The sequence below is a fragment of the Panthera pardus genome, unplaced genomic scaffold (genome assembly GCF_024362965.1).
Source record: "Panthera pardus isolate Hobbes unplaced genomic scaffold, ASM2436296v1 HiC_scaffold_2, whole genome shotgun sequence".
Lineage (NCBI taxonomy): Eukaryota > Metazoa > Chordata > Mammalia > Carnivora > Felidae > Panthera > Panthera pardus.
In genome coordinates, this window is record NW_026526765.1 from 97,118,918 (window position 1) to 97,145,169 (window position 26,252).

Genomic DNA, 26,252 nt, shown 5'->3' on the forward strand with positions numbered 1-26,252 from the left:
TTATCCTCTTTTTTCAAGTGTAAATTATTTCCCAAGAAAGCAGACTATTAGACATTATTTGCTGTGAATGATAATGTGATTCATATGGCCACTGTAACATAAAGGTGGGAATATAAAATGATTATATGGTTGTAATACATTTGCATTTTGCTTAAAGTGGACCATAAATGTATGTTATATTCCCTAGAATGAATAAACACACATACACAGACATGAAGAGATATAGCCCAAATGATAATAGATAAATTAAAATAAAATATTAAAGAATATTCAAATAATGAAAGGAAAACAGAAAAAGGGGAAATGGAGAAACAAAAAATGAAGGGGACAAAAAGAAAGCAAGTAATAAAATAGTAATCCAACCATATCAATAGTTACATTAAATGTAAATGGTCTAAACACACCAAATAAAGACAGAGATTTAGCAACCAAATAAGACTGTCTATAAGACAGTCTTATATTTGGACTGTCCAACCAAATATACACTGTCTATAAGATACTCACTTCAAATATAATTAAAGTAAAAGGGGGGAGAAATGTATACCGTTCAAACACTCATCAAAAGAAATAGGGAGCGAATATACCAACATAAGACAAAGTAGAGTTCAGAGCATAGAAAATTGCCAAGGATAAGGGGAGACATTGCAGGTTAATAAAAGAGTTAATTCACCAAAAAGATATATAGTCTTAAATGTGAGTACACCTAAGAACAGAGCTTCATAACTACCATGCAGTTATGGTAAAATACTTCAACATTCTTCTCTTTGTAATAGATAGAACTAACAGAAGGAATTCAATAAGGATAATCAAAATTGGCCAATACCATCAAGTCCCTGGATCTAACTGACACTTTTAGAATATGTCATTCAGCAACACAAGAATACACATTTTTTTTGCAAGTGTACAAGGCACTTTCACCAAGGTAGACCATACTCTGGGCCATAACATATACCTTAACACATTTAAAGTAATTGAAATTATACTAAGTATGTTTTCCAGCATAAGAGAATTAAATTAGAAATCAAGAACAGAAATATATCTAGAAAATCCCCCAATAACACACTTGTAAATAATCTACATGTCAAAGAAGAAGTCTCAAGGGAAATTAGAAAATATTTTGAACTGAGTGAAAATAAAAATGCAACAAAATTTGTGAGATGCAGCTAAATTAGTGCTTAGATGGAAATTTATAGCACTTATAAATGCTCATATTAGAAAATGCTCGTATTAAGGTTGATATATGGAATTGCTGAATAATTATATTGTACTCCTGGAGCCAATATAACACTGTATGTTAACTAATTTGAATTAAAATAAAACTTAAAAAAATAAACTCAATCATTTTCCTAAAAAAGAAAGAAAATGCTCATGTTAGGAAAAATGCTCATATTCTCATGTTAAAAATGCTCATATTAGAAACAAAAGAAAGGTTTCAAACCAATAATCTGAACTTCTCCCTTATACAACCTGTAAAAGAAGAGCAAATTAGATGCAAAGCAAATGAATAAATGAGTTTAGCAGGGTCATAGCATGTAAAGCCAATATGTAAAGGTAAGAGCAGAACTCAATTATATTAAAAATAGGAAAAAAAGAAAACAATAAAGACCAATGAAACCAAAAGCTAGCTCTTTGAAAAGGTTGAAAAAATTGGTAAACATATAGCCAGACTGAAGTATAAAAAAAGAACAGACATTGAAAACACATATTCAAACACATACTTGTACATGAATATTTGTATCTGCACATTCATAACAGCCAAAAGGAGAAACAACCCTAATGTTAATTAGCTGATGAATGGATAAACAAAATGTGGTGCATTTATACAGTGGACTATTTTTCAGCCTTAAAAAGGAACCAAATACTAATACATGTTACAACATGGATGAGCCTTGAAACATTATGACAAGAGAAAGAAATTATCAAAAGATCATATATTTTATAATTTCATTTGTATGAAGTATCTAGAATAGGTAAATCCACATATAGAGTGAGACTACTGGTTGCCAGAGGCTTAATGGGTGCAGGGTTTCCTTGTGGAGTGTTGAAAATGTCTTTAAATTAGAGGAGATTATGATTGCACAGCATTATAAATATATTAAATGGCACTGAATTGTATACTTTAAGGTAATTAATGGTTAATTTTATGTTCTGTGTGTTTTACCTCAACTTAAAAGAGAGAGAGGACACAATTTACCAATATCAGGAAGAAAAGGATGGACACTGCAGACCCTATAGGAATTAAAAGGATGGTAAAGGAATACCACAGACAGTACTATATCCACAATTCAACAACTTGGATGAAATAGAAAAATTCCTTGAAAAACACAAACTACCAAATGTGAGAAGAATTTGGTAACTTGAGTAGTTCTATACCCAGTAAAGAAAGTGAATTTACAGTTAAAAACTTTCCGACAACAACAAAAAATTCTAGGCTCAGATGGTTTCATTGGTGAATTCTACCTAACATTTAGGTAGGAAAGTTTCTACTTAATTTTAGTTTCATTTCTACTTATTTTTTTCCAGAAAATAGGAGAGGAGGCAACAGCTATTTTAGGGGGCTGGAATTATCCATTACCAAAAGCAGAAAAAGGTAAGACAATAAAAGAAAGCTGCAGACCAATATCCCTCAACACCATGTTAGAAAATAAAATCTAGGAATATAAAAAAGGATAATACATCATGACCAAGTGATATTAATTCCAGGAGTGCAAGGCTGATTCAATAAGTTGAAAATCAATCAATGTAATTCACCATATGAACATAGTGAAGTGGAAAATCCACATGATGATCTCAATAGCTGCAAAAAATGAAAAAGAATTTGACAAAATTCAACATTCGTTGATGATCAAAACTCTCAGAAAACTAGGAATAGGAAGGAATTTCTTTAACTTGATAAAACCATCTGCAAAATAGCTACATCTTAGTCAGTGGTTTAAAAAAAAAAACCCTGCATGCTAAGATAAAAAATAAGGGCAGGAGGTAGAAAAGAAGATACAAACTGTCTCTTTTTGCAAATGACATGACTGTCCATGTAGAAAACCCCATGGAATCTCCAAAAAAAAAAAAAAAAAAGGTTCTAAATGAGGTTAGCAAGATTATAGGACACAAGACCAATATATAAAAATTCAATTGGTTTCTATATGTTTGCCAATGAACAATTAGGAATCAGAATCTTTTTAATTTATGATAACACACACACAAAAGGAAATACTTAGCTATAAATCCTACAAAATATGGGCAGGATTTATATGCTAAAAACTGTAAAATATAAATGAAGGCAATGGAGATATATGTTGAATCCATGAATTCTAAGACTCAATATTGCTTTGTCAATTTGTCTCAAATTTATCTATAGATTTTATATAATCCCAATCAAATTCCCAGCAGGAATTTTTGTAGATAATGACAAGCAAATCCTAAATTTAGGAAAAAAGCCCCTGAGTTCAAATGGCCAAAACAATTTTGAAAAAGAACAGCAAAGGATTCATAGTATCTAATTTCAAGACTTAACCCTGGCACCTGAGTGGCTCAGTTGGTTAAGAGTCTAACTCTTGATTTTGGCTCAGGTCATGATCTCCCAGGTGGAAAGTTCAAGCCCTACATCAGGCTCTGTGCTGGCAGCTGGCAGCTTGCTTAGGATTCTCTCTCTCTCTCTCTCTGCCCCTCCTCTGCTCATGCTTTCTCTCAAAATAAAATAAATAAACATGAAAAAAAAAAAAAGAGCGCCTGGGTGACTCAGTCGGTTAAGCGAGCAACTTGGACTCAGGTCATGATCTCATGGTTCATGAGTTCAAGCCTTACCTCGGGCTCTGTGCTGACAGTGTGGAGCCTGGAGTCTGCTTTGAATTCTGTCTCCCTCTCTCTCTGCCCCTCCCCCACTCATGTCTCTCTCTCTTTCTCTCTCTCTCTCTCAAAAATAAACACATTTAAAAAATTTTAAAAAGACTTACTACTAAGCTGAAATCGTCAAGAAAGTATGGTAATTGGCAAAGACCTGTAGTTAACAAGGCATGCAAATTTCCTCCAATCTACTTACCTCTCTCCCAAGTGTATATTGAAGCAAGTGGAATCAGTGATATATTTTCTATTCCAAAGCAGGCCTGTGGCAGAGACTTCTACTTGTCCCTAAATATTTACTCTTTCTTCTTCTTAGTAAAAGAAACCCTATTAATGGGACACATGGCCGCCCAACTGGAGACTACTTTTTTCCTCCTCTCTTGTAAATAAGTGTGGCCATCTAACCAAATTCCGGCCAATAGGATTTGAATAGAAGTGTTTCAGTTATTTCCAGTTGGTGCCCTTAAAAGGACATGGAATGTAAGGCTGGCATGGGAGCCATCTCTGAGCACACAGGAAAGAGCAACATCCTACAGCATGCATGGAAGAACTCAGAAGGTGTCTAGGCTTCTGGAACCTAATAGAGCAGAGCAAACCTACCGTCTCTTTTATTTATGCCACTGTTATTCAATCTCTGTTAAACAACTGAAACAATATTTTAACAAAAACAGGGAACCAGTATTCTTCTTCTCACCTCCCAAATCTAGAAAAATTTAAAGAACTCAGGACATTGCTATCCCTAACTGCCCCAGGTCTTCTCACCTTGATCACATCTTTTTGACCTATTTCACCCCCAACCAATTTTCACCCTTAACACTTTCCTTTTCTCAACCCCTACTTCTGCTCTCTTTCAGCTCAGAGCTTTATATTAAATTCATTATGCTGTTGTTCTTGACTCATTTTTGTCTTTGTAGCCTTATACCTGTTTCCAATTAGTTTCACAAGGGCACAGTGGGTGTTCAGCATAAGCAGGTTGCAACAGCCATTGGCAGCTAGGAGTTTATTTATTTACTCTAAAGCTTCCTTTTCTCCTTTTGAATATTTCACAAAATATTCATCCAGCCTGCTGTGGTTATCATTTTGTAATCAAGAAGTGCATTATGGTCTAGAAAGACAGTGTGTCTTTTTTTTTTTGGACAGACGGTGTGTCTGAATGCTCTTCCCCACTACTTTTTATTCCTGTTAGAATAGTTAAAACACAGTTGCTTGATTTGTGTGATATTCAATCAAACTTCACCACCACTTACAAAGCAGTGTGTGTAAAATCTTTCTTTCGTCTTTACTTGTGGAAATTAACTTTTATCAAGCAAGGAAGGCAAATTTTACCATGTGTATATGACTTAAATTATGTTCCAGTTTTTACTTGTAGGTACTAATTTTTTTAATAGGAATTAATATTTCCTTTTTTTTAAATGTTCATTTATTTTTTGAGAGAGAGAGACAGAACATGAGCAGGGGAGGGACAGAGAGAAACACGGACACACAGAATCTGAAGCAGGCTCCAGGCTCTGAGCTGTCCGTCCAGAGCCGGATGCAGGACTGGAACTCACAAACTGCAAGATCATGACCTGAGCCGAAGTCAGATGCTTAACCAACTGAGCCACCCAGGCGCCCTGATAGGAGTTAATATTTCATTCCAAGTATATTCTCTAATGATTTGGTGAAGATAAATTCTCATTTTTAATTTTATTTTATCTTGTTATTTATTTATCAAGATTTTATTTTTAAGTAATCTCTACATCCAACATGGGGCTAGAACTCACAACCCCAAGATCAAGAGTCACATCCTCCACCGACTGAGCCAGCCAGGTGCCCCATTTTGTTTTTTAAGATTTTATTTTTTTAATTAGTCTCTATACCCAACATGGGGTTCAAACTCACAACCCCAAGATTGAGAGTTGCATGTGCTACCAAATGAGCCAACCAGGTGCCCCCATTTTTTTTAATAAATAATTGAACATGCTAATAAACAATTTCCTGCAATTTTTTTTTTTATTTTCATCTTTGTTTTCCTTTAACTCTTAGGAATTTCCCTACATGAATTTTCTTTTGTTCTACTGAAAGAAAAGTATAGGCTGCATTAAGGTGCATTATTTAAAAAATTTTTTTAATGTTTATTTATTTTTGAGAGACAGAACACAAGCAGAGGAGGGCAGAGAGAGAGGAACATGCAGAATCTGAAGCAGGCTCCAGGCTCTAAGCTGTCAGCATAGAGCCTGACGTGGAGATCAAACTAATGAACGATGAGATCATGACTTGAGCCAAAGTCGGACACTTAACCATCGAGGCTGCCCAGGTGCCCCTAAGATGTGCTATTTTGTTTGTTTGTTTATTTATTTATTTTAATGTTTATTTGTTTTTGAGAGAGAAACAGGGCATGAGCAGGGAGGGGCAGAGAGAGAGGGAAACACAGAATCTGAAGCAGGCCCAATGTGGGGCTGGAACTCACAAACTATAAGATCATGACTTGAGCCAAAGTCTGACGCTTAACCAACTGAGCTACTAAGACGTCCCAAGATGCACTATTTTAAATATTGCTATAAATATTTTTTAATGTACAATATGTCCATCAGAGTGATAAAAATTCACTTACATAGCTTCTGCTATATTTGGAAATAATAATAATCATTTATTGAGCATTTACTACATTTTAAGAATTATATCTTTATTCACACTTTTGCATTTTATCATTCCATAAGTCTTTCAGAAGGAAAATGAAAAAATTAATTGTTTTTCCAGAGTTACATACAATCCTAGCATTAAATCCAATAGGAAAAATTTACATAGAATATATTAAATGTATTTATTTAAAGGACATTTTAATATTGCAAATTACCAATAATAGATTTAATATGTGAGGATTCTTTTCATTTACTGTTTGCAGAAGATCAATCCTGATCTTCTTGATACAATGATACAATGATACTGATTGATACAATGATACAATCCTGATACAATGATATTTGTATCAATTATAACCTTCCTTTATAGGTAAGTGGTGGTTTCTATTAGAATTCTTTGCAAGTTCATTGAAAAAAATAAATTTGCTCCACAATTTATCAAGTTTTATTAATTATCATTAATTCTTATTTATTAAATTTATTATTTTACTGAAGAGCATCAATTCTGGGATTTTTTTTTTTTTTTTTTTTGCCTACATGAGTAAGGATAATAATAATAGTTACCATTTATTGAGTACTTACGATGTGCCACACATTGTGCTAGCTCCTTGATATACATTGTCTTGTATAATTTTCACAACAACCACAACCCTGTGTGACAGATATTTTATCTCCACTTTGCAGTTGAGGAAACGGAGTGTCAGAGGGAATTAGTGAATTACTCAAATTTATCCAGTAAGAACCTGTCTTAGCCAAGGCCTGAATCCCTACTTTTAATCATTTCTGGAGCATTGCTGCATGGCTGAATGCCAAAACATTTGAGTAGAGAGTGGGGAAAAACAAGAGTGGGGAAAAAATCAGTCATTAATTACGTATACTTGCCGTCATGGAGATCTCCAGTTGTACTGAATCCAACTGTACTGAATTCCATTACTGTGATTTCTTATGTGGCCAAAAAACCAAGGAAAATCGGTTGAGTTCTTTCAGCTCTTAAGTTTCCAAATCATTTGGAAGCATGTAAATTTTATATGAAAAGAATTCTTAAAAATCTCAATTATATGATTAAATGGCAATCATACCCACCCGTGCATGTTCAAAAAATATGGTAATAAGGGAAGGAAAATAATTGTGGTAATAATTAAATGACAATACAGTAATTAAATATTAGAGTAGTAATGTTGGAATTGGAAGTTGTGGAAGTTTAAATGAAATTTCTCTCTTCAATTAAGAGTAATATCTTTATATTATTTTAAAATATTAGAGAAAAATCTATTTCAAAAAGACTTTCTTCCCCTTGGCAGATGATAGCTTAATTTTTTTTTATGTTAGGTTTAAAACCATAAAGAATTCCCTAAACCTTAAGTAATTTACTGTAATAGGTAAGAAACTCTGTTGGAAGATAATTTTTAAAAAAATTTTTTAATATTTATTTATTCTTGAGAGAAAGAGAGTGCAAGCTGGGGAGGGGCAGAGAGAGAGGGAGACACAGAATCCAAAGCACGCTCCAGGCTGCAGGCTCTGAGCTGTCAGCACAGAGCCTGACTCAAACTCACGAACTGCAAGATCATGACCTGAGTCAAAGTCAGACCGACTGACTCAGTTAACCGACTGAGCCACCCAGACGCCCCAGTTGGAAGATAATTTGTAAAAGAAGCAAGTAATTTAAATTCAAAAACCTATATGAATGAATCACAAAGTGAACCAGTATTTAGAATATTCTTTTTATAATCTAGAAACTGTAATCTGTTGTCCAAAAATCCTTATGCCTTTCATGTTACATTTCGTATTGTTATCAAAAAAGAATATATAATGACAACTGAAAATATTTCACACCTAGGGAAGATATCTTATTGAAAGGAATAAAGAGTCATAGATAGGATAAAAATAAAATAATCATAAATATTTTGGTGATAGTTTCAAATAAAATAGTCATAGAGCTCATGATAAACACATAAAAAGATTTTATCCATAGCATGAAATCCAAAAACACCTTTCAGGTCTCTCTTGATTGACCCTGAATAAAAGTCTTACTTCAGGTGACAAAAAAAGGTCCATTAATGTTGCTCATGCATTTCAACATAAAAATGGAATGGAATCATTGACTACAGGTAGAAATGTGCAAAACTACTCAAGATAAATATGCTGCTTTAAGGCTACACATTCACTCCACTTTTGTCTGCCAGCTTGATTTTTGAATTGGGCACTCATGGATAAAAGGTATGTGATCTGAAAAAATAGTGTGTGTCTTTTAAAAGTCAGTGTCATGTAATGTCGTTCCTTTTGGCAAAATTTATGTTACACGGTATTAGACTATGGCCTAGCTAATGTAACATGATGCATTAAAAACTGCACATCATGATTGCAATATGTGTCAGAACAATGAATTGTTATATCAGATACCTGTTCAGCTGTAAATAGGGCCCTCTCTAAGTCACTGACAAAAGCATTATATTCTCTTGATGCCTGTATAGAATTTCTATTGTCTAAAACACGTAGCCATCCAACATCCATACTCTGTGACCTGTAGCCATTTAAGTTGCATGTTTAGTACACGCATACAATGAGAACACAACATGTTATGAAAGCCACAGTTGGAGATATTTTTGTTTTCATAGACATATTGCAGGGATCCAATGGTTATATCTTCCCCTTTCCCCAACAGACATATACATGAAGTCCCAATCGATTCTGTATCAGTTAGAAAAATCCTTTGGACTGCTAGTAATAGAAACCTCATAAAGAGTAGCTTGAATACCTAAGGATTTGTTTTATCCTTATTCATATTTATCACATGAATAGACATAGACAGCTGATTGTTTTGGTTTTGATTTGGGTTTTGAAACAGCAGCTCAGTAGTGTCAGGATGGTGTCTCTGAAATTTTGCCTTTCCTTATGATTGAAAGATGGGTATTTTAATTTCAGTTATTCCATCTACTTTCCTGGAAGAAGTGGGAAGGGGGCAGATAACAGACTTTATCCCTTTTATCTAGAAATCCAAATCATTTGCAGCAACCACCTACATATTTCCACTTATCTGTAATTGCCCAGAACTGTGCACCTAGAGACCTCTAGCCACAAGGGAGGTTGAGAAAATAGGCCCTACAATGGAAGCAGGTAAGGAAGAAGGATTTGGGGAATGATGTTGGATAAACCAGTTAATAGTGTCTATTATAGATGCCACTAACTGTTTTTTTTTATTTTTTTACTTTACAAGTGTATTTATTTTAAGAGAGAGAGCACAGGGGGAGGGGCAGAGAGAGGGAGAGAATCCCAAGCAAGCTTGTGCTGTCAGCACAGAGCCCGATGCAGAGCTTGATCTCACAAACCATGAGATCATGACCTGAACCAAAATCAAGAGTCAGAGGCTTAACCAACCGAGCCACCCAGGTGCCCCACTACTAACAGTTTATGAATATAGCAGGAAGTATAGTATGGGGAGGCCTTTAAACAGAGATGAATTAATATAGTAAAAAATTTGATATTGACCTCTACCTCACACCATATACAAATATGAATTCTAGTGGAATGTGGATCTAAATGTGAAAGGTTAAAACAATAGTCTATAATAAAACATAAGATAATATCTTCATGACCTTGTGTGTAGGCAAAGATTTTTTAAATAGGATACAAAGAACACTCACTATAAAGGGGGAAATGTCATAACTAGATTGCTAAAATCTAAGTGTAAAGTTGAGAACTTCTGTTCATTGAATATACCACTCAAAGAGTGAAAAAGCAGGCCACAGTGTTATGTTGTTTCCAGTTTCTTGCCATTATAAATAATCCTACCTGAACATTCTTGTGCATGTCTTTTAGGAAACCTATGTAAGCATTTGTACCTGATACTTGCAGAACAATTTGTGAGTTACAGGACATGCATATGTTCAGCATATGTGTGTTCTGTAAAATCATCTTGGGTAGGCTCCATTTTTGGTGAGCTGCAGCCAGACTCCACAAGTTCCTAAGAAGTCATGTGCTCAGTCAGAAGTGATGTGACTAATGTCCTGGCTGATGCTCTTGGGTTAGTAGAAACATGGTTTGGCAGAGAAAAGAAGACTGGGCCACAGGTGACATCAGCCGATAGTATATTCGTTTCCCATTGCTGCTGTAACAAATAATGCAAACTTAGTGGCTTAAAACAACACCCCTAGAGAATGCCGTAAGTTTTAGACACTTTGTTCCCTGCATCTACTGTGAAGTCATAACCCTAGCTCCTCATGGTATTTAGGATCAATTCCCACTACCAGGATAGCAAATTCTCTGTCTCTCTCTCTCTCTCTCTCTCTCTCTCTCTCTCTCTCTCTCTCTCTCTTCCTGTCTGGTAGTCCACTCACATAAGGAGCCCAAAGCAATAGCATAGTAGTATCTGATAGAAGGCATAGCTTTAAAGTCAGTGGAATTCTTGTTATTTCCTATAGTGGAAGTATTCTCCATGGAACTAGGACCTTGAATCTAACAGAGCCTAGGGTGGCATGGCAATAAGAACAAATACCACAAGCAGGTTACTAGATGTGATGGTAAAAGATGCCTATCCTATTTCCACCACTTGGTTTCTTGGTTCCATTCCATGTATTCTTTGCGTTGAGGTATGCAATGTCAGCTCTTTGTTCCATGCATATATCATATCCTGGGGAATGGTGCCCCAACCATACAGTGTACTGTCCCCAAGTTGTCACATTAGCTGAGTCTTTCATGTGGTATTCTATCATTCTGTGAAACTGGTTGCTTCTAGGTGATGAGGCATTTGGTAAGACCAGGGGATTCTGTGGTTTCATTGTTATACTTCTTTTGATCTCAGGCAGTGTTGAATGTAATACCCTGTCAATAAGCCAATCCCCGTCTACAACAGATGTCAATTATGGTAAGGATAAATCAGTGCCTGTGTCAGTTTAGATCCTTCAAGAAGCAGAAGCCAAGATAGGATTAGACAGGCAAGAATCTATTGAAGGAAACACCTGTAAAGAACATGAAGGGAGGGAGCAGAGTAAGCTGGGAAAAACTTTACACTGCAACACAGGGCTGGTCTGACATCTATGAAAAGGAGAGAGGAAAGATTGGATAGAAAGAACTTTAGGGGTTCCTGAGTGGCTCAGTTGGTTAAGCATCCAACTTTGGCTCAGGTCATGATCTTACAGTTCATGAGTTCCAGCCCTGCACTGTCAGCACAGAGCCTGCTTGGGATCCTCTGTCTCCCTGTCTCTCTGCCTCTCTCTCTCTCTCTCTCTCTCTCTCTCTCTCTCTTTTGCAAAAATAATAAAAAAACATTTTAAAAAAGAAATAAATTTTTTTTTAGAAAGAGCTTTAGACTTCCGTGAAGTTCTTATAAAGTCTTCCCAGGTTAATAGGAAGTTCCTGAGTAAAGGTTCCCATTAGAGGAACGCCACATTGGACAGGAATCATTTGGCTCTAATACCACTGCTGTGCTCAGTAATTTTCTGGGAGAGAAGCATGTCCTTGGTGTGAATACATGAATCCAAAGGCATAGAAGCTGAAGGCTGACATTTAACTATGCTCCACACAGAGGTTTCTCTTAAAAGGTAAACCTGAGGGACGCCTGGGTGGCTCAGTCAGTTAAGTGTTCGACCTTGGCTCAGGTCATGATCTTGCGGTTTGTGGGTTTAAGCCCCACGTTGGGCTCTGTGCTGACAGCTCATAGCCTGGACCCTGCTTTGGATTCTGTATCTCCCTCTCCCTCTGCCCCTCCCTCCCTTGGACTCTGTCTCTCTGTCTCTGTCTCTGTCTCTCTCTCTAAAATAAATAAGCATTAAAACTTTTTAAAAAAAAGGTAGACCTGAGTGGTATATTCTCATGGTTGCCACAGTGGACACTCCTGGGAGAAAGGCATCCTATGTAACCAAGCTCTCAACCAGATAGTCTTCTCCTGGAATAGTGCCATTTCAAGGGCTCAGTATTGGTCTCTACTGCTGGCAGGTTAGACATTCAGTAATGGCAGCAGCTAGGTCAGGCTTGATGAAAGGAAGCCCATACGTAGGCTCTGCATTAGTTATCTCTTGCTGCGTAACAAATTACCCCAAAAGTTAGTGGCTTACAACAACAAACATTATCTCACAGTTTCTATAGGGCAGGAATTAGTACAGTTTAGCTGAGTGCCTCTGCCTTAAGCTGTTTTAAGAGATAGCAGTCAGTCTGTAGACTGAGATTGCAGTCTCGTCTGGAGGCTCAGTTCCTCTTCCAAGCTCACTTACGTGGTTGTTGGCAAGCCTCAGTCACTCATCCCGTGGCCTTCTCCACAGGGCTGCCTTACAACTTGGCAACTGGCTATCTACATTGTGAATGACCAAAGAGAAACCAAGAAAGGGCACACAAGGTGGCAGCCCTTTTTATAATCTAATGTCAGAGGTGACATTCCATCACTTCTGCCATATTCTATTTGTTGGAGTTGAATCAATAAATCCATGTTCACGGAGAGCAGATTACGCAAGGACAGGACTGCCCGGAGGCACGAATCCTTAGTGGTCATCTGAGAGGCTGCCTACCACAGCCTCCATCTCTGCTACACAGGCTACTCTGCTCATGGACTTGCACTGTGGTGGCTGAATAGACAAGCTGTTTGGCATCCATAGGACAAGTCATTTTGTCAGTTTGGTTAGTGACTATTTCCACAGTGGTCAATGCTCTTTGGTGGGCATTAACACGAGACACAAAATCACAAGCTTTGTGTGTACTCCTGGTGTCTTTCCCATATTTCTTTTTCTTTTTCTGCCAAATTTGTTTCTTTCAGGCCTCTGACCAACCAGTCAAGCCATTCATCACTGCCCAGGAATCCATACCTCAGGGCACTTCCTATCTATATAAAGCCACTGACCAAGTATTCCATTAGTAGCTTTGCAGCAGGGGGAAGACTTCTCTTTTCAGGTGTCCTCTAGGGCAACCTCTAAGTGGGCTATTGTGCAGCAACTGTCCCTATACAGTTAACATCAACTTACTGTACCGACCCATCTGTGGATGAGATCCAAATTTTCCTTCTCCATTAGAAGACTTTGGTCAAAGGGAATCCCCAGGGAGGCCATAGAGTTGGCAAAACTAACAGAGTTGGATGTCCTACAAATTTACCTAGCACTTCTATGACCAGCTCGGGCTCAATCCCTGGTGTACCATTTTTGCACGGTGGATTAATATTATTTTTAATTTTTTTGAGAGAGAGAGCAGGGGAGAGGGACAGAGGGAGAGACAGAGAGAGAGAATCTTAAGCAGGCTCCAGAGTCAGCATGGAGCCCAATGTGGGCTTGGTCCCATATCCCTGGGATCATGGACCTGAGCCAAAATCGGGAGTCAGACACTCAACTGACTAAGCCACTCAGGCGCCCCCCAATGGATACCCATTAAGCCCACTCATAGTGACTCTGATAATGCTCCTCTGATAATTGGTGGCTTTGGCCCTATAGTTTCTTGGTGTCACATTATCAATTCTAAGTTTCTACTAGGGCCCAGCGTGTTTCTGGAGTTGTCTTTCAAAAGGTGAGTACTTCTCTACCACTATAGGCATGGCCTATGTGCTGCTCTCCTCTTGGGGTTTACCAGAGACTCCAACCACAATCCTTATCCACCAGATACATCAGCATCATTAGAACTGCTGAGTCATATGGCCTGAATAGCAGGGGAGCTTGTACTGCAGCCCAAAATGGATGCAGAACCTACTCTTGCTCTGTGCCCCATTCAAAGCTGGCAGTGTTCTGATTCCCTTGATTAATCTGTCAGAATAGTATTCCCAAATGCAGCATATTACTACCCCATTTATTTGGAAAGTGATTCTGAAGGCCAGGAGTGAACAATGGATAAATGAAACAGGGCAAGAAAAAAAATGTGGGCGCCTTGGTGGCTCAGTTGTTAAGTATCTGACTTGGGCTCAGGTCATGATCTCATGTTTTGTGAGTTCGACTCCCACATGGGGTGAGCTGGAGTCCCTCTTTGGGTGAACCTCAACTCCCTCTCTCTCTCTCTCTCTCTGTCTCTGCCTCTTGCTCACTTACACCCTCTCTGTCTCTCTTGCCAAAAGAAAAAAAGAAAAAGCAAGCATGGATTATTGAGTTCATCAAGTGCTACAGGTGACTGGTATTTGATTCCATGGGACCATCTGAAGCGTTTTATGAAATGTGTCTACTGCCTGGAGAACTGAAGATGGGAGCATTTGATCCACAGGCTCCTGTACCACTGAAATATTGGCTTCTGTACACATGTGAACTGAGAAGTTTCCCAGGCCTGTCTGCTGTCTCTGTGGGGCTCATGGCCTAGGCCTGAAGCAAGGCACTTCCAGGTTGTAGTCATTCAATGCTGGTCAAAGTCTGAGGGTCACTGGGTGCCACTGCAGTGGCTCCAGTTAGAGGGAGGGCCACGAAAATCTGAAAAACTGTACAAGTAACAGAGAAGAAAGCAGATCTAGGTCTCTTCAGAAGAGGTGCAATTCCTAATGATGAAGGAAACATTTCAAGTCTTTCATGCACCCAGAGGTAATTATCAGAGACATTTCACAAAAAATATATTTTTATCAACAGTGTTTCTTTATTTATCTCCCCAGGGATGGCTTCTCCAGTTGGCCACCTGGTTTTATTCAACAGAAGTACAGCATCAGAGCAATTGCGTTCAGCACTATATCAGTCTCACTGCATGCAGGTTGTCTCAGAGTTCCAGGAAGGTAAAGACATGACCAGTCTTTGTTTTTGTCAAAATTAGAAATCTATCTCAATTCCATATTTGATTTTTCTTTAACTCAGAAAAGATTTACTATGCCTCTCCAAACACCTAGCCATTAAGTTTGATGCTGGGGGCACTAAGATGAATATAATGTGGTAACAAATCTTGAGGAGCTTGGAGTCAATTGGGAGAGAATAGCATGAAGTGATGGTGAGACTGAGCTTATAGCTCTGTAAGCTCTGGGGAAAACAACTTGTTATTTATAAGGGAATCTGCAGTGTTCTTTTTTTTTTTTTAATGTTTATTTATTTAATCTGACACAGAGAGAGAGAGTGGGGGGAGAGGCAGAGAGAGAAAAGAGAGAATCCCAAGCAGGCTCCATGCTGCCAGCGCAGAGCCTGATATAGGGCTCCATCTCCTAAACGGTGAGATCATGACCTGAGCCAAAATCAAGAGCCAGACACTCAACTGACTGAGCCACACAGGTGCCCCTTAGCAGTGTTCTTTAGTGAAAATATTACTGCAATTCTTCAAGAGTAGCAATGGAAGAATTGCCACTCAGGGAGGAGAAAACTACACTTTCCCCTTGTTCTGAAAGATTCCCCCAAGTCCTGGGGATCTTTTCAGCCCTCAATCTCAAATGTTCATACATGTATCCCTTACAGAGTCGTGCTACAGATTCATTCCCATAGTTCATCTAAGTCCCAGGCTGGAAAATTTTAAAAAGACTCAAAGTTTAGGAATAATAAAACAAAAGGGTGCCAAACAGTGAGAAATACAGGTTACATAATTTGTATTTCAAATGCCCTAGGGCTTGTCTCTGCCTTGGTCCTGCAGGGCTCCTGTGGTTAGTACTCTGTTACACTAACAAGAAGTGACCTGTCAGTCTACTTCCTCAAAGTCCAGACCCAAAGGAGCAAGGCCCAGAGAAAAATGGTGTATGTGTGAGGGAGGGGATGTTTCAGATTATTTTAGCAGTCCATTCTGGAATGGGCAAGTTCCCTGACATACTGTTAAATGGGAAAAAAGTTTTAAAGCAGCATTTATTCATTCAAGAAATATTTATTGAGTACCAACTACGTGCCAGGCATTGCTATCTGTTGGGATATAGTGATGAATAAGTGGAACATGGGTCCTATTTATAGGGAGTTGACAGTCAAACATGAATTATGTGTGATCTCATGAATTGACATTTCTATAGTCAAATGAATATGCATCCTACTGTGTTCTTCGTTTCCTATTTAGGACCTCTTTCCCAGATGACTGATCTATTTAATGAACGCTTTGTATGGTGCTTAATAATTACCAGCACTCTCCTCAGCAATTTACAAATATTAACTTATTTAAGTTTTATAACAACCTGATGAGGTGGGTATTATTATCACCCACATTTTACAGAGGAAAAAACTGGGACGTAGAGAGATTAGTAACTTGTCCAATTTTGCAAAATAAGTAAGAAATAGAGCTAGGATGTGACCTTAGACAGTCTGGCCCAGTTCATGCTCTTTACCACGACTGTCAACTCCTGACACTGGGAACACTTTCACCTGATTCCCAATCCTTAAGGGTGGGACCAAACTCCATGATCTTAATCCATAGCTTCAAGTGTACGATATAGTACAGACAGACACAGATAAACACACACTGTCCTTGAAAGCCTGGATACACACAGCAGCAGCAGCAGCAGAGGTCTTTGCGTTATATTAATTACTGGTTTACAGTAAAGTCACAGATACAAAATCATTAAAACAAAGAAAAAAAAGGACAAAAGGGTAGAGATAGAGTTGGGGGTTGGAAAAGATAGGAGGTGTTTACACCAGAAAACCTAGGCTGAGGGGAACTCCTGCAAATCAGCACAAAACCAAGGCAAAAGAGAGATTATGAAGACTTACATTGGCTTTTATTGCCTGAATGAAGATCCTTGACAGTAGCAAGAGCCCTAGGTGCATAATCTTTTGGTTTGTGGGTTCAGCTGCTGCTGTTTCTTTGCCTTAAAGGACCTCCCAGTACCTTTATACTAATGACCTACTGGATTTCTAACTGTAGTATTTTGCTTTGGTGATTCTGTTGGTTTTTTGTTTTTTTTTTGAACCTCTTTCCCCACCCCTCCCCCCAGTATTTCATAGTTTTGCTGTGTCACTTGAAATTGTATTTCAGTGTGCCAGCCGGTCAGATGATAGTATTTATTGCATTTAGCATCCACTGTGTATAGAACCCAGGTCGAGGTAGAGGAGGAGGATTTACTGAAGGATTTATTTATTTGCGTCTAAAGATACTTTAAGGGTGCCTGGGTGGCTGAGTCAGTTAAGCATCCAACTTCCACTCAGGTCACGATCTCACGGTTCGTGGGTTCCAGCCCTGAGTCAGGCTCTGTGCTGACAGCTCAGAGTCTGGAGCCTGCTTCTGATTTTGTGTCTCCCTCGCTCTCTGCCCCTCCCCCACTCACGTACGCTCTCTCTCTAAAATAAACATTAAAAAAAATTTTTAAATACTTTTAATCCAACTAGGAGAGTAAGCACACCTTCATGAAGTACTCAAACAATAGGGTTTTTGTTTGTTTGTTTGTTTTTGAGACAGCGACAGAGAAAGAGTGTGTGCAAATAGGGGAGATGGGCAGAGGAGGAGGAGGAGGAGGAGGAGGAGGAGGAGGAGGAGGAGAGAGAGAGAGAGAGAGAGAGAGAGAGAGAGAGAGAGAGAGAATCTTAAGCAGGCTCCATGCTCAGCACAGAGCCTGATGTAGGGCTCAATCTCACGACCCTGGCATCATGATCTGAGACAAAATGAAGAGGCAGACGCTCAGCTGATTGAGCCACCCAGGCATCCCTCAAACAATCGTTTTGTTAAAGAAATACACCAAAAATAAAATATAATATTGGGTGATTCAAATGCATTCAGGCAGCATTGAGCAGGCAGGGGTCAGTGATGGTAGACTTTCTCCAGAAGGTGGGATTTGATCTTGGATTTAATCTAAGGGTCTTGGGCTAGCAAGGTGGAAGAGTATTCCAGAGCTAGCCAGAAAAGCCAGAATGAGGAAATAAAGTGTAGGGAACAGAAAAGACAATCAGGTAGATGTCTTTGAAGGATGATACCAAGAAATAAGAAAACAAAGGAGGCTTTGCCCTGCATTCCTTGGGAGACTCCATCAGAAAGAGGCCGACTGGAGGTGCACTTCATTTTATGCAACAGACATGTTATTTGTAAGTATAAAACAAGAGTCAAAAGTTGTTAAGCATCCACTATGCGTCAGGTACTGAGATTTAATCTGAGTATCTACCCTGTAAAGTGGGCATTATTACCATTTTGCATACAAGGCAATGGGGCTCAGCAGCGAGATTAAGTGGCCTATGTGCCCCGTGTCATCTATTATACGGTGGAACCTCCAAAGTCACTTGGTTTGTCTGACCACGAAGCTCGAGCTTTTGTATGCCACACACATTTTTGTAAGTTGAATATTTAAGATACACAAGTGATGATTATTTGATAAGTTCTACAGCCATTGCCTCTGTGAGGTACATACCTACAAACATGTTTTGCAAAGATCTGACGTAGAGGGCCAAGATTTTCTCGACTGCGTGCATGACAGTAGTTTTTTCATTAAACATACATTACCCCATTTGACACAAGATAATGACACCGAAAATATCTTTAATATAATTTTTAGGTCATTCCATACATTAAACGTATAGTTTCGCAAAGCAATGTCTACCTGGGGAGATACTGAAGTTTCCCACAACGCCCAGGCTGTGGACACCGGGAAAAGTGTAACTTGTGTCCAAACTAAAAGAAGGACTGTTCACACACTAAAAGGAAGGCTGTCCGAGCCAGACGAGAGCAGGGGAGGGCGGGTTCCACGAGGGGGAAAGTGGGTGGAGGCGGGTGACAGCAGGTAAGAGGAGTGACCTGCCCGGGCCCGCTACCCCCCGACCCCGCCCCTAGGTGTAGCCCGGGGGCAGGGCCGCGCCGGAGTCTGCGCATGCGCGCCAGGCCGCGTCCACTACGCCGATACTACCGCCTCCTCCGCGCCGTCTTCCTCCACGGTTACGCCGGCTCTCCACCCCTCCTTCCCGCCGCGCTCGAGGGATCATGGCCGATCCTCGCGTGAGACAGATCAAGATCAAAACCGGCGTAGTGAAGCGGTAAGGGGCCGCAAGCGGCGCACACGTCAGCGCCTCCTCTCCTTCGCCTCATGGCGGCCCGAGAGGCTGGGCGGAGCGCAGGCCTGAGGCGGGCTCCCGGCTCCAGGCCTCACCTGGGGCTCCGCGGCCGGCGGGGCCGGGGCCGGGGCCGGGGCCGGGGCCAGGACGCGGCGGGGACGCGTCAGTGCCAGAGCCCCCGAGCCGGGACACGCCCCTCCCCCTGCCTTTCTCCTCAAGAACCGAACCGTTGGGCGACTAGGGTCGGCGCGGACCCGCCCCTCGGGAGCCCGCGGTGGGGGAGCCCTGGGAGCGGCCGCGAGGGGGGTGGAGGGGCGGCGCCCCGCAGCCGGAGGGGGCGCCGGTTTGGGTCTCCGCGCGGGTCTCCCTGCCCAAGTTGACTGGAGGGAGGCGGATTCAGTCCATTGCCTGCCCTCAGGTGGACACGCAGGCCCCTTCTGAAGTTTAGAGGGGACGCCGAGAGCCCAGCCCTCATCAAAAAATGAGGCCTTGTTGGGGCCCTGTGACCAGGAGAGGCGGGACTCGGAGCCTCTGAGAACTGGGACATGAACTTCCAGTACAGTCCTCAAACTTCTGCGGCCTGACTCTCCCCCGTCGGCTTCCCCGAAGCTCGCCCGGAGCCTGTGGATGCTGTTTAAGTAACTAGCCTGGGCAGGGCAGGCCAGTCCTGTAATTGGCCGTAGCGCTGAGTGCTGTTAGACCCTTCAGTGCTTCTTAGACCTTCACGGTTCAGACCCAGGGACACCAGACTTTTTGATGAGGCATTCCCAGAGAAAAGATAAACAGCCCGCTGAAGTAGCAGCTTATTTTGCAGCAGAAACAAACGTCTACTCCTAGCCTTCTGGCTTCTTGCTCTTTGCCCACTTCTCCTCCCTTTGTTATTGCCACCAGAGGAAGGGCAAGGCAAAAGGAAGGATAAATTCACTTAAATAGGTGCATTGCCTCTGAGGCTTAGCACAGTTTTGCACTGTATTTTCCTAGAAGCTTTACTGTCAAGGCAGTAAGAAGGTAGTATGAGTAGTAGTTAAATGCACAGCCTTTTCTTAGGTGAGACAGCTTGGGTTCAGATCTGGATTCTGCCATTTATTACCTATTGTTGAATACATTACGTTGCACCGTGCCTCGGTTTCCTCATCTGTAAAATGGAGTTAGTACCCACACCTGCTGTGCTGTTCTAACACAGCATGTGGCAAGTAGCCAGTGGCTGGTAAATGTTAACTAATAGTATTGTGTGTGTTCCTGTTTGAGAAGTGAGAAGCTGAGGTTTAGTGAAGTTAAAATGGAAAAACTAAATTTGTGCTACTTAATGGCAAAACAGGGAAACAGAACAGGGAAAAGTTTCCGATCTACAACTAAAGCTACAATGCTCTAAAACAGTATTTTTTTAAATGTGTGAAATAGGAGGAGAACTGACATGTATAATTGAAAGTGTAAATAATTTGCACTATCACTCACCTTCCGTTGTTCATTTTTGCCAGATTTGTTAGGTCGTTTTAGTAAATCTATTTGGCAGAATTACCAGGGTATAATGGAGAGTTCTTTAGGCCAAGAGTCACGAGAAATGATTCCTAGAGGTAGTTTTCGGTTAATTACCTATATCGCCTTGTCATTTCTTATCCTAATGATCCATACTAGTTTGTAAAGTTAGTTCAAGTAGTTATATGCTTATAATACATACTCTAGAGAAAATACACCCATTTAGATAATAAAATCAGTTTTTAGGCTCTCAAAAATTGCCAAATACTTAAGGAAACTGCTTGGAAATAAGGTTTGGTTTTCAGTTTATTTCACTAGTAGAGCATTATCAAACTTTAATTTTGATTCCTTGTACTTCAGTACAAAAAATTTATCATTTTTGTGGAACTCCTTCATAATTTACTTTTTACTTAAAATGTACATATTTACTCAGATTGTTTATAAATTAACGGAAATGTCTATCATGCATTTTTTTCCCATGGATTTTCTAATGAGCTACCCTTTCCTACTGAAAGGTTCTTTTAAAAAAACCTGTAACTTCTGATTGTTCATTACTCATATTTTACCTTGGTAGACAACCATCTAAATCCATAAATGTTGTTCCTGATCTCTCTTTTGTTATTTTTTTGCCAGAAAATTATTTTTCTGTGACTCTTTCCATCTTTTGTCTTAGCGTTCTACTTTTTAAATTCTACATTTTACTTCAGTAAAGAAAAAAGTAGATAATCCAGATACAGCAACATATTAATAATTGGTGGCTGAATGATCATGAGCTTCTTTATGTTCTTCTCTATGTATATTTAAATTTTTCGTAAGGGGTGCCTGGGTGCTCGGTTGGTTAAGTGTCCAACTCTTAATTTTAGCTCAGGTTGTGATCTCATGATTTGTGAGTTCAAGCCCTGCATTGGGCTCCGTGCTGACAGTGCAGAGCCTGCTTGGCATTCTCTCTCACTCCCTCTCTCTGTCCATTCCCTGCTTGCATGCTCTGCTTGCTGTCAAAGTAAATAAACTTAAAAAAAAAAGTCTTAAGAGGTATGCATTTCTCTCTTTAAATTTAGTTTCAAAGACTTGATTAGTTTCATGATTTGGATATGTTCTTGGTTTTGTGAGTAGGATTTGGTTCATTGGTTTCTTTCTTTCCTTTCTTTCTTTTTTAAACTATTTTTGAGAATGTGCGCTTGTGCGCAGGCTGGGGAGGGGTAGAGAGAAGAAGACTGAGGATCTGAAGCGGGCTTTGTGCTGATGGCAGAGAGCCTGGGGCTCAAAGTCACAGACCCTGAGATCATGACCTGAGCCAAAGTTGGAGGCTTAACCTACTGAGCCACCCCGGTGCCCCTGTTCACTGGTTTCTTAAAGCAGTGGTCTAAAAACCATTTTCTTTTCCAGCACCTTTTTCTAGTGAGATGCTTATTGCTCATAGACTCCTTTCTCTTCAGAAATGACAACTTTTAGGGGTGCCTGGGTGGCTCAGTGGGTTGAGTGCCCGGCAGCTCAGGTCATGATCTCAAGGTTGACGAGTTCGAGCCCCGTGTCGGGCTCTGTGCTGACAGCTCAGAGCCTGGAGCCTGCTTCCGAATCTGTGTCTCCCTCTCTCCCTGCCCCTCCCTTGCTCATGCTCTGTCTCAAAAAAAAAAAAAACATTAAAAAAAAAAAAAAAAAGAAATGACAACTTTTATTTGAAAGAAGACATTTAAAGTCTTTCATGTCTCCCAATTACTTCAGTTTTCTCTCCAGGAATTGAGAGCCATTAGAATTATATTCTAGGTATTAGTCCTAGAGTTCAGTTTCGGTGGACTGGCCTAGGGAGGGTGGATCCTTAGTTTAGTGTCTGTAATCAATGTGCTGGATTACTTCAGGTGATCCAAAAGTTCCCTGTAGTGGGTTTTAGGAAGAAATCTGAGTAGGGAGGTGGAATGTTATGAGATTATGGAAATAGGCAATAAGTAGATGGTGGTATTTGGCAACAGAGAGATCAATAAATGAAAAATGTGAGTTTCAGCATGTTGGCCAAATGGTGACGGCAGTCTAGAGATGACAGCCACATTAGGAAACTAGAAGCAAGTTTCAAGGGCATTAGTTTAGCCCTAAGTAAACAAGCAGAACACTCACAGTACCCTAGACCTGAACAAACTTTGTTATCTCTCATGGTAACAAATGGAAAGGTTCTGATTGCCAGAGAGAGATTTTAAAAGAGAGGTTAGATCCCTGTGAACAAGGAAAGAGTCCAGTTACTAGGAATGGCTTGTAAGGTAAGAGTTAGACGGCAATGAGCCTAACTTGGTACTGAACCTCTGACTTGAGGAATCCCTAAATATTCCCTTCCAAGTAACAGGATTGTTTTTCCAGAGCTAATTCTGACTGTGAGAGATGCATGCAGTTTCTTGGAGCAGCAGCAGCCTTTGTTCACATGTGACGCGTTGTTAATGAGTATTAGTTGCTAGGTTTGAGTCTGGCAGGAGCATTTTAAAGGTACAGATTCATGTTTCAGGTGGGTTGCTCGACCTACTGGTATCTGTTATTGGGTCACAGCTAATCTAGCAGCCCTAGCAGGGAGTTACCAGATACCACTCCAATTTTCTTTTTCTCCAGTGCAGAACTGAAAGTTCCCCCTTCCTCTTCCCTTTTCTTGATGTCTTGGTAGCATCGGTTGTCCCAGTTTACCTGGGACTAAGGGGTGTCCAAGATGTAGACCCTTTGGTGCTAATAGTGGGAAAAATCTCAGGCAAACCAGGATGATTTGGATTAGTGCCTCTTGTGTAACTAGCTAACATAGCACTGTTATGTGTGTGCCATGATTTATGTGGAAACTATTTGCTATTACAACTGTGAATCCAGTGTTTTACCTTGCTCAAATTAAAACTTAACTGGGGCACTTGGGTAGCTCAGTCAGTTTAAGCATCTGACTTAGGCTCAGGTCATGATCTTGAGGTTCGTGGGTTTGAGGCCCGCATTGGATTCTGTGCTGACAGCTCAGAGCCTGAAGCCTTCTTCAGATTCTGTGTCTTCCTCTCTCTCTGCCCCTCCTCTGCTCACACTCACTCCCTCTCTCTCTCAAAAATAAATAATAAACATTAAAAATATTTTTTTTAAAAGCCCTTAACTGTGTCCTATAAATAGGACTCCTTGCCAGAGTAGTTTTCTGTATTAATTTAAATTGTTAGTGATTTAGAAAATACTTTAGAAAATGTTAGTGATTTAGAATTGTTAGAATTGTTAGTGATTTAGAAAATACTACTTTCACTAAAGTAGAAGAAAATACAGGCTTGATGTTTTAAATGTTGATATGGTATTTCAGCTCAATGACATGTCTACTGTAAGTTCCCAAATAAGATTTGTGTTTATAAAATAAAATGTTTTTACTAGATTTATGGTAAATTCAAGAAATCCTTCTGCAGAAACAAAATGTTTTCATCCATTTAACATAAAACCTATTTTTGATAAAGTTTGCTAACCTAGCCCACTGGTAAGTGAATTAATTGATTAAAAATAGTTTTTTAAATATATCTTTTTATAACCATTTTGGATTGGTAATGGCCTAAAATCCAGTGTGAACAAAGAATGTTAGGGCATTGGAAATAGCACTGACATTGGCCCATAGTTTTCCTCTGATTAAATGAAAGTGACACCAGTAGATTAGAATGAGACTAGGACAATTCACACTGCAATTGTGTTAGTTTAACTTTAACAATCTTTTAACACTCTTGTTTAAATGTAGCTGACATACCATAATTACAAATCTACAAGCCTTGATTATAGAATTTTACATCATGAATCAGTGGGGAAATTGTATTGATTTTTTTTATATATATATAAAGCAAGCACCTTTCCGAAACTCTGGCGTCTTCCTGAGTTTTATACCTTTACCTCTGATATACAACTGTGTCTAACACATATATACTAGGTACAGCAAACATAAAAACAACATACAAGTTAACTAAAATTTCCATGTTAAATATATATTCATATATAATGTATATAATATATTGACATACATTATGTGTGTATACTGAATATATATATTATACTGACATAAAAGTAAAAAATAGGAATGACACATATTTGCCTAGACATAGATGTAGTTTTCCTCCTCTAGCTCTAGAGAAATATACTTCTTATATTTAAAGTAAAGATGGGTAGAAGTATGGTGGACAATATCTAGGAGAGGTTCAGGACATAGCCCTGTAAATTTCCTGTACGCTTTAGTAGCTTTTTTATCTTCTCTTCTCCCACATCATATCCCCTTTATTTGAGTTAAAGTTAAGTTCAGCTAAAATGGCCAACTTTTTGCCTTGAAGTTTAGCCAACTCCTTTTGGAATCTCTGTAATATATTCAGCTCTCCAAAGCACTGGTCAAAGGCAGTGTCAAAATGGATTGCAGGTGGTCAGCAATCTTCAGGATTGCCACCTTCTGCCAACTACTTGGCAAGCAGTGACTTTCAGGAACTACACAGCTGGCAACCAGATGTCTTTTCAAGTTGGAAAGAGAGAAAGCTAAGGCCACTCATGACTGTGGTTTTCCCAACACAAGCTATATTATTCTATAAGTTGAATGTGGAAATGAAAGATCTTTTGACCTGAGAGAGAGAGAGAGAGAGAGTGAGAGAGTGTATGAATGAATGTATTCTGTCTTCATTGCATTTTTCATTTGGTAGGAAATTTTGAAAACCTGTAGTGAGCAAGGTTGGAAAATTTTGTTAATAATAACTAGTCCACAATAGAAAAAAAAAAGAAAAAAAGAATAACTAATCCACAACCCTTAGAATATAAATGCTTGGGTGGGGGCGGGTGGGCGCCTGGATGGCTCAGTTTTTTGAGCTTCCAACTCTTGATTTCAGCTCAGGTCATGATTCCAGGGTTGTGGGGTTGAGCCCTGTATCAGGCTTGTGTGCTGAGCATGGAACCTACTTGGAATTCTTTCTCTCTCTCTCTCTCTTCCCCTTCCTCCCCCTTCCTCCCCCTTCCCCTCCCTTCCCCTCCCTCCCTCTCCCTCTCCTCCTACCCCCCCCAATTAAAAAAAAATTTTAAGAAAAAGAATATAAATGCTTGGATGTGTGATTTCAGAATTCCATTCCCATAATATATTTACTATTATGATACTGTCTTATTTGCCCAAGTAGACCTGATTTTTTTTTCAATATATGAAATTTATTGTCAAACTGGTTTCCATACAACACCCAGAGCTCATCCCAAAAGGTGCCCTCCTCAATACCCATCACCCACCCTCCCCTCCCTCCCACCCCGCATCAACCCTCAGTTTGTTCTCAGTTTTTAAGAGTCTCTTATGCTTTGGCTCCCTCCCACTCCGATCTCTTTTTTTTTTTTCCTTCCCCTCCCCCATGGGTTTCTGTTAAGTTTCTCAGGATCCACATAAGAGTGAAAACATATGGTATCTGTCTTTGTATGGCTTATTTCACTTAGCATCACACTCTCCAGTTCCATCCACGTTGCTACAAAGGGCCATATTTCGTTCTTTCCCATTGCCATGTAGTACTCCATTGTGTATATAAACCAC

At 39.7% G+C, this 26,252-nt stretch overlaps 1 protein-coding gene across 1 annotated transcript in view; it reads left to right on the forward strand.

Annotated features, from left to right (window-relative positions):
• Positions 1-19,085: 19,085 nt before the first annotated feature.
• The window catches only part of TBCA (tubulin folding cofactor A), a 77,735-nt gene continuing 70,568 nt past the window's right edge, over positions 19,086-26,252 (forward strand). The window contains exon 1 of the mRNA XM_019462934.2: positions 19,086-19,246. Within this exon, the coding sequence (XP_019318479.1) occupies positions 19,194-19,246 (53 nt within the window). The 5' untranslated portion in view covers positions 19,086-19,193. The remainder of the gene's footprint in view (positions 19,247-26,252) is intronic.